The sequence below is a fragment of the Mustelus asterias genome, chromosome 12 (genome assembly GCF_964213995.1).
Source record: "Mustelus asterias chromosome 12, sMusAst1.hap1.1, whole genome shotgun sequence".
In the NCBI taxonomy this organism is placed as follows: Eukaryota; Metazoa; Chordata; class Chondrichthyes; order Carcharhiniformes; family Triakidae; genus Mustelus; species Mustelus asterias.
This window is the reverse complement of record NC_135812.1, coordinates 45933361-45945149: the sequence shown is the minus strand read 5'-3', so window position 1 is coordinate 45945149 and position 11789 is coordinate 45933361. Positions and strand designations below refer to the sequence as shown.

The window sequence follows — 11789 nt, the reverse complement described above, 5'->3', positions numbered from 1 at the left end:
GCAAGAGTTTAACATCTCATCCAAGAGATGGCACTCCTCAGTGGTACACTGAAATAGCAATTCAGTGTAATCTGCTCATATCCTGCAGCAGTCTTAACCCCCAACCATCTGAGTTTGAACTTCCGACAAGCACTTTATCCAGCCACGCACCCTCTGTTGAGATTATATTGTTGGATGTTCCCCACCGGCCTGGACGAGTGCAGCGAAAACAGCACTCAAGAAGCTCAACACCATCCAACACAAAGCAGCCAGCTTTATTGGCACCCCATCCATCAGCTTCAACAGAGTATTACAGCATAGAAAGAGGCCCTTCGACTCATGTCTGTGCCAGCCCTTCAGTGCCCCTCGATTCTAATTCTATTTCCCAGCACTTGGTCTATAGCATTTCAAGTGTTCATGTAAATGCTTCTTAAATTGAGAGGGGGTTCCTGCCTCTACCCATCCCACTGCCCCCCATCCCCGACCTTTTTCAGGTAGTGAGTTCCAGTTTCCACCACCATCTTCAATTTTTCCTCAAATCCCTTCTATTTTCCTGGGCTCCGTGCAGCATGTCCAGTGGAATCTTGGGCTCACTCAGTAATCCCACTGGTCACACAACATAACATACCCCACACTTACAGGGCCGAGTACATGCTGCATTGGCCACTCTGCAAGGCCCCCAGATAGCTTATTCAAGTTGCAATCCTACTGCAAGGAATTGCTGGCACAGCATGGCTGAGTGGGCAACAATCTTTGACCAGACAGAATTGTGGATGCTACAGAAAAGCACCACCCAACTATCCTGCCAGATTGGCAAGGCAGGTACCACATGCCCCTAATAGAGCAATGACCCTTACACTTGGCATGGGGATCATGGCCACCACCACTGGGTGAAGTTATGACAGTTATCCTGACCAAAGCACAGCACCTTCTACCCACTCCTTTCCCATCCCCCAGAATCACCTCCAAGGACCCTCTGCCCCAAAGCTCTGGATCTGTAACAACACTGCGACACAAAGAATGAAGGGACTGAAGAGGCACACTGCAGAAGCAGTAGAACTGATTTGCGATTTTATTAGCCTGTGTGCGACTACATAAATGACTCACATTCAAGATATTCCATTGCTGATAAAACTGCCAAGGAACGCTCCATTGTGTGAAGGAGTTTCCCCCCCATAGATACACTGACCAGAGTTAAAATAATCAAGTCACTTTTGCTCAAACTGTTGAAGAGTTCACTGCATAACATGACAAGAAGCACAAACAGAAGCCTCACACTAACAAGTTCAGGTAAAAGCTCCTACACTTGTAATAATTTCACTATAACAAAACACCAGACATTAAGATTAAGCTAGAACATTGGTGCTTTCAACAGATCAATTACATAATCGCATGTCACTATAGTTAATGTCCATAACAGACCAATTAACTGTTACGACCATTTGGGGAGAGCAGACTCCAGCAAATCAGTTACATTTGAAGACTAGTATTTTTGCCTTAAGAATACATCACACCTATAAGTTAATAAATCTGAGCTACTGTTTAAATACGTCACCAGCATGCACAATATTGGAGCATAATAATCATATTACACTTGATTAGACAGCATAATAGGCAAGTGCGTTTCTTTTTTTATTAAAAAAACACAAACAAGCTGCTTAAAGACCAATTCCCATTATTTGTCTTATGAAATCTGCCTTTGATTCAGCCTGACCTAAAAAAATTATCCCGTATTTCCAGTAACATACAGAAGGGGGTGGGGGGGGTAAGTAAAACTAGTTGTGATCCAAAATGGCACCAGTTATAAATGGCAGGTCCCAAATATCCAATTATCAAGTGTGTCGATTGGTGATGAAAAGTGCTTCAAAAAAAGTAATACATTTGCCAGTGGGTTTAAACTAGACTTTGACAGCTGGTAGATCCACAAATTTATTTTGACAATTTGCCCCAAATGTGGAAACTAATTATGAACTGAAAGAATGTATTTGGAGGACCTGAGCCATGAGTTTTGGGGGCAGTGGGGGGGTGGGGGGGGGTCCGGGGATATGTTTAGATTTAAATTAATTTTTTTGTTGTTTTATTTTAAATAGGCAAACTGAAATTAAAAAAATATTTAATACTGTATTTTCATTAATACTTTTGATTTTTTATTTCAGAACAAACAATGGAGGTTACTGAAACCACAAGAGCAATTTTTATGTGCAGACCTCATCATTCAAGTTTTGCTTCAGTCTAGCTTTACGTTAAATGAAACAACTCCACTGATTTAACTACAGAACAGTCCAAATGCCAGTGTGGCTCCCATTCCGTAACAGCACAGCCAAGTCTGACTTTCCGCTAGTGGTGTTTTGGCAAATGTCGAAGAGGCGTCAACAGGGCGGAGAGTGAAGGGAGGGAGTAACCGGAAGCTCTCCCCCCCCCACCCCATGTGGAAAAAAAAAGACTGCGGTCGCAGCTGCAGCAGCCAGTTTCCCCCTCCCCCCTCCCGGGGCTTAATTGTTCCCTTCCCCGCCTTCGTCGTCCTGCTGGTCGCTTGTCCAGAGCGTCAGGTTGTCGCGAAGCAGCTGCATGATGAGGGTCGAGTCCTTGTAGGAGTCCTCGTTCAGGGTGTCGAGTTCCGCGATGGCGTCGTCAAAGGCGGTCTTGGCGAGGTGGCAGGCCTGCTCGGGGGCGTTCTGGATCTCGTAGTAGAAGACAGAGTAGTTGAGGGCTAGGCCCAGCCGAATGGGGTGCGTCGGTTGCATGTGCTCCTTGCTGATCTCGTGGGCCTCCCCGTAGGCCTTCTCAGAGGACTCTACCACTGTGGCACGCTTCTCACCAGATGCCACCTCGGCGAGGTAGCGGTAATAGTCCCCCTTCATCTTCAGGTAGAAGACCTTACTCTCGTATTGCGTGTCGCTGCAGTTTTTGATCAGGTAATTGTCTAAGAGGTTGAGCACATCTTGGCACACAGACTCCAGCTCCTTCTCGATCTTCTCTCTGTAGGCCCGCACCATCTCAATCTTCTTCTCATTACCATCTGCGGAGGTCTTCTGTTCAATGCTGCTGATGACTCTCCAAGATGAACGCCTTGCCCCCACCACGTTCTTGTAAGCGACAGAGAGAAGATTCCTTTCTTCATTGGAAAGAGCTTCATTCAGTTCCGTTACCTGTGGGAAGGTGCAACAAAAGTTATATTGGTGAGAGAAAAAAAAATACATAACACCAACACAATCAGAACACAGATTGAAGCTAATTGGAAGAAACAAAAGGGGGGGGGGGGTGGAGGACAATTTTACCCAGCAAGTAATGATGATCAGGAATGCACTGCCTGAAAGATTAATAGAAGCAGATACAACTGTAACTTTAGAAAGTTAATTGCAGGAATAATTATGTGGCTTGAGAGAGAGAGAGGAAGTCAATGGGGCTAAAGGGATAACTCTTTCAAAAAGGCTGCCAGACACAATGGGTCTCCTTCTGCAATTCTAACAAGGCAGTCCTCTCTAACCCACTGAGTAAACTGCTCTCACACACATCAGAATGTGCAACAGAAGACGGAGAGGAAGTGCCCCTCATGACTCCCTTAGGGAACCAATTTTAATAAGATGCACATGATCCTGTCCTGTTGTATCGGACTAGAAAGAAAATTCTGCCTTTGTGTCACAGAAAAATAAATGAACACAGATAAACAATCAGGGATTCAAACAGAATGCCAATTAAACTCACGTTCAATGTTCATGGAAACCACAACAGAGAAACAAGTCATTCAGTCAACCAGCTTATTATCCTCCACACCAGAGGCAATCCTAACTGCAGGTATTTAGAATCCTTTCCCCCCTTTTCTTCAATCCCTTATCTAACACATTCTCGGTTTCAGTTTGTCAACACTCCTTATACATTCATCAACTCTTTTCTCTCCTTACAGATGCTGCCAGACCTGCTGAGATTTTTCAGCATGTTCTCTTTTGACTCCTTATACATTCCATGGTCTTGCGTGCCTCTCTAATCAAAACCATTTCTCCTGCTCCGCCTTGCATTTAATCTTAGATCGATGCCCCTTGAAAAGGTGCACCTTGTGGGCAAATGTTTGAAGCAAATCTCAAAGATCTACTGCACCCTCTGCCTCCCACAACCTACACATTTTCTTTTTAAACCCAATTTGCTTTTCAAATGAGAACAGGGTTTGGATGATAGCTTGGATTTCTCAACTGGAAAATGGAGGCATCTGTACGCTAAATGGTTTCCCCAAAATCCCCCAGTTACTCCATTTCAATTGGTCCAACTTTTGACGCAAGGAATGCCCTTCAGCATCAAGGGAAGAATCTTCTGCTCTGGATACCAGGTCTGGTGATGGGACCGGAGGTTAGTGCGACTTCTTGAACACTCGCAGGGGGGGCTGAACACAAGATATTGTGCGGTCCAGCTCATTAGTTATACAACCAGAGACACTGGACCAAGGGTGGCCAGCAATTCTCCATTTGATCAGCTAAACAGTCTTGGCAAATGGTAAAGAGATTGGGAGGCAGGACGCAAGCACAAGATTGACTGCTGTTTTGGATCCCAAACACTGGAGGCAAATCTGAATAGCAAGCAACCCAATTGCAGGAAAATGCTCAATTGTGATCTATCAAAATAAAAATATGATCTAAAAGCCCACTCCCACAGAATTACAACTGGACACAATCTACAATTTTCCAATTGCAGCATGTACCCCTAGAGACTGCGGATTAACAGTAAAGTCATTGCAGAGGAATTCCAAAAATAACCCATTGTAAAACATTCCATTTCATCAATGGATCAACCTTTCAAGCCAGAGAGACCATTATGCTATAGGAGCAAAAGTAGGCCATTCAGCCCCTTGAGCCTGCTCGGTCATTCAATAATATTGTGGTTGGTCTCTTTCTTCTGAGTTCCACATTTCCATCCACCCTGATGATTCCTTTGTCAACAAGAATCTATCTACCTCTGCCCAAAATATTCAGTGACCCCTCTTCTGCCTTCTGAGGCAGAGAGTTACAAAGTCATACAGCCCTCAGAAAAATATTCTCCTCATCTGCCCTAAAAAGGGCACCCCTCAGTCTGAACTTCCCCAAAAAGGGGAAACATCATTTCCATGTCCACTTTGTCAAAATCATTCAGGATCTTATACACTTCAATCAAGTCACCCCCTCACTCTTCTAAACTCCAATGGAAACAAGCCCAGTCTGTCCAACCTTTCCTCATAAGACAACACGATCATTCCGGGTAAACCTCCTCTGAACCCCCTCCAATGCATTTACAGCCTCCTTGAGACCAAAACTACACACAGTATTTAGAATCATAGAAATCATAGAAACCCTACAGTGCAGAAGGAGGCCATTCGGCCCATCGAGTCTGCACCGACCACAATCCCACCCAGGCCCTACCCCCACATATTTACCTGCTAATCCCTCTAACCTACGCATCCCAGGACTCTAAGGGGCAATTTTTAACCTGGCCAATCAACCTAACCCGCACATCTTTGGACTGTGGGAGGAAACCGGAGCACCCGGAGGAAACCCACGCAGACACGCAGCTTTTATTTTCCACAATAACCTTTGATGTAGCACCTTATCGAATGGTTTCTGGAAATCCAAGTACAGTCCAAAGATGTGCGGGTTAGGTTGATTGGCCATGCTAAAATTGCCCCTTAGTGTCCTGGGATGCGTAGATTAGAGGGATTAGCGGGTAAAATATGTAGGGATATAGGGGTAGGGCCTGGGTGGGATTGTGGTCGGTGCAGACTCGATGGGCCGAATGGCCTCTCTCTGTACTGTAGGGGTTCTATGGTTCTATGGTACGTCTACCGGCTCCCCTCTATCCACAGCACAAGATTCTTTCGAAGAACCCTAATAAATAGGTTAAACAGGATTTTCCCTTTCATAAAACCATATTGACACTTCCCAATTATTTCACACAAGTGCCCAGCTAAAATCACTTTAATGATCGATTCTAACTCCTTCCCCATGACAGCTATCAGATTAACAACCTACAGTTTCCTGCCACTCTCCCTTCTTTAATGGGGGTTATATTTACCACTTTCCAATCTGATGGAACCTTTCCAGAATCGAGCAAATTTTGGAAAATTAATACCAACACATCTACTACCTCTTTTAACACCAGAGGATGAAGTTCATCAAGACCCAAGGACTTTGTCAGCCCACAACTCCATCCATTTGCTCAGTACTGTTTCCCTAGTGATTGCAATTTCACCAAGTTCCTCTCTCCCTTCCACCTACTGATTTACAGATATTACTGGAATGGGTTTTGTAGCCTCAAACAAAATATCTGTTCATTTCAGCCACCATTTCCTTATCTACTATTAACTCGCTATTCTCTAGAGTGAGACAAATATTTACTTTACTTGCTCTTTTCCTTTTTAAGTATCTTGCTATCCATTTTTATATTTCTAGCTAGCTTCCTCTCATCAATTTCTTTCTCCCGATTGATTTTTTATTCATTTGCTTCTTTTCTTTATATTCTGACCAATCATCTGATCTGCCACTCATCCTAGCATATTTATAGGCTTTCTCCTTGAGCTTAATGCTTTCCCTAACTTCTTCAGTTAACCACAGATGGTGGGTCCTCACTTTAGAATTTTTCTTCACAGTAGGAATATACTTATTCAGAGAATTCTAAAACATGCCCTTAAAATGTCTGCCAGTGCATCTCTGCAGATTTATGCGCTAGCCTAGTGTCCCAGTTCACTTCCGCCAGCTCAGCTTTTATGCCCACATAGTTGCCCTCGTTAAAATACTAGGCCGGAATTCTCCGACTCCTCCACCTACAGCCCCACCGCCGCTACCAGCGAGAATGGAGAATTTGCCCCAAAGTCAAATCTCCGTTCACTGCAGCGGCACCAGAGAACTGCACTCTCATGGCAGTCAAAGGAAGCACTAAGAGGATACAGAATAAGGAGTTTTAGTATTGACCCTTAAAGCCCTGGGAAAAGTTCACTCAATCGCTACATCTGGCGCAAAACAGTGCAGCCTCCTTCAAAAGGAAGCGTACATCAGAGGTGAAGAAAAAACACAAGGAGAGGAAATCCTAAGCCAGTAACTTGCCCAAAACTCAACTGTCCACAGTTACCTACCCTGTCCGCACCAGAACCTTGTGGGCATAAATCAGCCTTAGCGGTCACCTACACCCCCACTGGAACCCCATCGTGACCCAGCTGATGAATGTGGCAATCACCTCAAAAGGAGGAAGAACATTTTGCTTCCAACAACAACGCAGCAAAGGGCCAACCAGAGCGGGCAACAGCACTTTCCTACATTAGAACAGTGACTCCACTTCAACAGTGCGACATGGGCTGTGAAGCACTTGTAGATATCCTGAACTCATGAAATGTGCTGTATGATTTCTTTTTCATTCAAGTTTGCACAATCTCAAGCTACAATTACTTCCTGTGCACTCACTGTGAACTGCTATATTGACAGCCAATTGACCACCTCAACTAATGTTGCAAACAAACTTTAAAGTGGATTGAACTCGGGTGGCTGCTAATTTGCCTGCTGGAATCAGCTCCACAATAAAATGCCCTAGGATGGGGAAACACCTTTACTACTGTTATACAGGACAGCACTGATTGTGACAATGTGCATTACTGCTCAGTGTATCAAATACAAATCTACAGATGTTCAGAGGAATGAGCGTGACCATCACAAATTCAGATTATCTGGTCCATTTCAACATTGCTGTTTGTGGGAGCTTGCTATGTACAAATTGGCTACCACATCACAGCAGTGAGTCCACTTCACTAGAATATCACTGGCTGTAAAGTGTTTTGGGATGTCTGGGTACCAGATAAACATCCAAGTCTTTAATACTAAACGCCACACGGATCCACTGCAAGCAATTAGGAAGGCAAATAGCATGATGCCTTTAATGCAAAGTGGTTGGAGTATGAAATAAGGGATTCCTGCTGTGATTAAACAGACCTTTGGTGAGTCCACCCTGATGTACTGTATACTCAAAGATGGATATACCTGCCTTTCAGTGGGTGCAATAAAAGATCCATTAATCCCTGAAATGATTGGGTTGTCCTATGGGGGGAGGGGGGGTGGGTCAGGTACATCAAAAATCTAAAGAGATGAACTCATTGAAACACAGGATGATGATAGTTTAAGTTTATTTATTCGTGTCGCAAGTAGGCTTACATTAACACTGCAATGAAGTTACTGTGAAAGTTCCCTAGTCATCACACCCCTGGGCCTGTTCATGTACACGGAGGGAGAATTTAGCATGGCCAATGCACCTAACCAGCACATCCTTTTGATTGTGGGAGGAAACACACGCAGACACGAGGAGAACATGCAGACTCCACAGACAGTGACCCAAACTGGAAATCGAACCCAGGTCCCTGGTGCTGTGAAGCAGCAGTGGTAACCATTGTGCCACTCATGTACATACAAGTTGCTTCCCTGTGCGAGAAGTCTTGAACTCAGGAGTAGGAGCATTGCTTCAAAGGCATCGGCTATTTACAATGGAGACTAGGAAATTTCTTCACTGGCTGATGTGAATTTTCAGAATTCTTTACGCAAGAGGGCTGCGAACACAGCCATCAGATGTAGTTGAGAAAAGATTTGATAGATTCTTGGAATCTAAGAATCTGAGGAACAAGTGGAAAGTGGGGTTGAGCTCATTGATCAGCCATGATCTATTCAGCAGTGAAGCATTAATAGATCTTTTATTGCACCCACTGAACAATCTAAACCCATTTCGCTCTTGTATTCTTCATTGCTGGCTGATAGCACAGAAGACTAAGGAAATTTGCCATGTCAGCGATAACTCTCACCAACTTCTACAGATGCACCATAGAAAACATTCTTTCTGGTTGTATCACAGCTTGGTATGGCTCCTGCTGTGTCCAAGACTGCAAGAAACTACAAAGGGTCATGAAAGAAGCCGAGTCCACCACGCAAACCAGCCTCCCATCCATTGACTGTCTACACTTCCCACTGCCTCGGAAAAGCAGCCAGCATAATTAATGACCGGGGTGCGTAGCATCCTTCTCTTCCACCTTCTTCCGTTGGGAAAAAGATATAAAAGTCTGAGGTCACGTACCAACCGACTCAAGAACAGCTTCTTTCCTGCTGGCAGACTTTTGAATGGACCTACCTTGCACTAATTCTCTATCCCCTAGCTATGACTGTAACACTACGTTCTGCACTCTCCTTTCCTTCTCCATGAACGGTATGCTTTGTCTGTATAGCACATGAGAAACAATACTTTTCACTGTATACTAATACATTTGACAATAATAAAGCAAATCAAAAAGTCTTGTTCAATAAATCAGATACTAATCACTCATGACTAATTTCATTTGATTAATAGAAATAATTGAATCCTTGATGTATGCAGATCTTTGAAGATGGCAGGTAGGACATTGAGAGATTAGTTAGGAAAGCACGAGATTTTGAGCTTCATAAATTGGAGGTATGAATACAAAACAGGAAGTAACGCTGAGCATCTGGTTAGGTCACAACTTGGATATTGCACCCAGTTCCGATCATCATGCTTTAGGGAGGATCTGTGGGTCCTTTCGAGGGTATAGAGGGATTTTTACCAGAATGGCTCTAGGGATGAGGGGGAATTTTAACCACAAGGTTAGCTTGGAGAAGCTGGGATTGTTTAATTTGGAGCAAAAGGAGTTTGAGAGGAGATTCGGTGGAGGTGTACAGGAGGATGACAGGTTTAGATAAAGGATGAAAGTGAAAAGCTGCTGTCAGTACAATTGTTTTGGGGCAGTGGGGTGGGAGGAAGTTAACCATCAAAGTTAACCATCCACTGTGGTGAGATTTGAAGTCATGATGTGGAGATGCCGACGTTGGACTGGGGTAAACACAGTAAGAAGTCTCACAACACCAGGTTAAAGTCCAACAGGGGTATTTGGTAGCAAAAACCACTAGCTTTCGGAGTGCTGCTCCTTCGTCAGGTAAGTGGGAGTTCTGTTCACAAACAGGGCATATAAAGACAAACTCAATTTACAAAATAATGGTTGGAATGAGAGTCTTTACAGGTAATCAAGTCTTAAAGATACAGATAATGTGAGTGGAGAGAGCATTGAGAACAGGTTAAAGAGATGTGTATTGTCTCCAGACAGGACAGTTCGTGAGATTTTGCAAGCGCAGGCAAGTCGTGGGGGGTTACAGATAGTGTGACATGAACCCAAGATCCCGGTTGAGGCCGTCCTCATGTGTGCGGAACTTGGCTATCAGTTTCTGCTCAGTGACTCTGCGCTGTCGTGCGTCGTGATTACCTGTAAAGACTCGCATTCCAACCATTATTTTGTAAATTGAATTTGTGTCTTTATATGCCCTGTTTGTGAACAGAACTCCCACTTACCTGACAAAGGAGCAGCACTCTAAAAGCTTGTGGCTTTTGCTACCAAATAAACCTGTTGGACTTTAACCTGGTGTCGTGAGACTTTTTACTGAGATTTGAACAGAGCTTTTGCTCTAGGTTGGGGTTTGCCAGTTGAGTGACCTGTATTACCAGGCCAAATGAGGACCCCAATGACCTGGAGCTCACCATATACAAGGGTGTGAAAGAGGAAACGATAAATGGTTTCCAACAGGAAGTTAGATAGACACTGCGGAGCTATGGGGATAGAGTAGGGGAATGGGACCAATTGGATTCCTGCAGAGAACAAGCAGGGACTCAATGGGCTGAATGGCCTCCTCCTATGCCATGAAGGCTACCATTGTGTTTGGCGATCTCAATACTCATTTGTGCATACAGCGCAAGAGGCCAATAGTGTTGGCATAGCAACCCCTGTGCCTAGTCAGCAATGGGCAACAGTGATTGTGTACTTGTGACAAGAATTTGTATTTATCCATCTCTAAGATAATAAATCTTCCCAAGGCACTTCACAGGAGCAATATCAAACAATACAGGGGCTGCACAACAAGACATTAGGTCTGGCTGAGGGTGGGGGTCTTCAAATGAGAAGTAGACCACTGGAGAGATTTGGGGGAGGATATTCCAGAGCTTAGTGGCCTGGCAGCTAAAGACAGGACCAGAATTCCTACAGGGCAGGAGGCCATTTGGCCCATCGAGCCTGCACCGACAACAATCCCACCCAAGCCCTATCCCTGTAACCATATATACTTAACCTGCTAAAGCCCCATGACACTAGGGTCGATTGAGCATGGCCAATCAACCCAACCCGTACATCTTTGGGGTGTGGAGGAAAACCGGAGCACCCAGAAGAAACCCACGCAGACGGGGAGAATGTGCAAATGGGAAGTTGCCTTCAAGGCTGGAATCAAACCCAGGTCCCTGGCGCTGAGGCAGCAGTGCTGACCACTGTCACATGCTGCCCGGCTAACACCATGCCACATGGCTGCTAATAATGGAGCAATTGGAGTCAAGGAGGCACAAGAGGCCAAAATTGGAGAAGTGCAGATATCTGTTTGTAAATTTGGCATGTCCCTTATGACTCTCACCAACTTCTACAGATACACCATAGAAAGCATTCTTTCTGGTTGTATCACAGCTTGGTATGGCTCCTGCTCTGACCAAGACCGCAAGAAACTACAAAGGGAATGAAACCCAGTCCATCATGCAAACCAGCCTCCCATCCATCTGTCTACACTTCCCGCTACCTCGGAAAAGCAGCTAGCATAATCAAGGACTCCACGCACCCCAGACATTCTCTCTTCCACCTTCTTCCACTGGAAAAAGATACATTGAGGTCACGTACCAACCGACTCAAGAACAGCTTCCTCTGATGCCAACAGACTTTTGAATAGACCTACCTCGCACTAAGTTAATCTTTCTCTACACCCTAGCTATGACTGTAACACTAC

General features: G+C 44.6%; 1 protein-coding gene across 1 annotated transcript in view; it reads right to left on the bottom strand.

Moving 5' to 3' along the window:
* Positions 1 to 1028: 1028 nt before the first annotated feature.
* LOC144501420 (14-3-3 protein gamma-B) overlaps positions 1029 to 11789 on the bottom strand; it is an 87653-nt gene continuing 76892 nt past the window's right edge. The window contains exon 2 of the mRNA XM_078225150.1: positions 1029 to 3128. Coding sequence (XP_078081276.1) covers positions 2472 to 3128 — 657 coding nt within the window. The 3' untranslated portion in view covers positions 1029 to 2471. The remainder of the gene's footprint in view (positions 3129 to 11789) is intronic.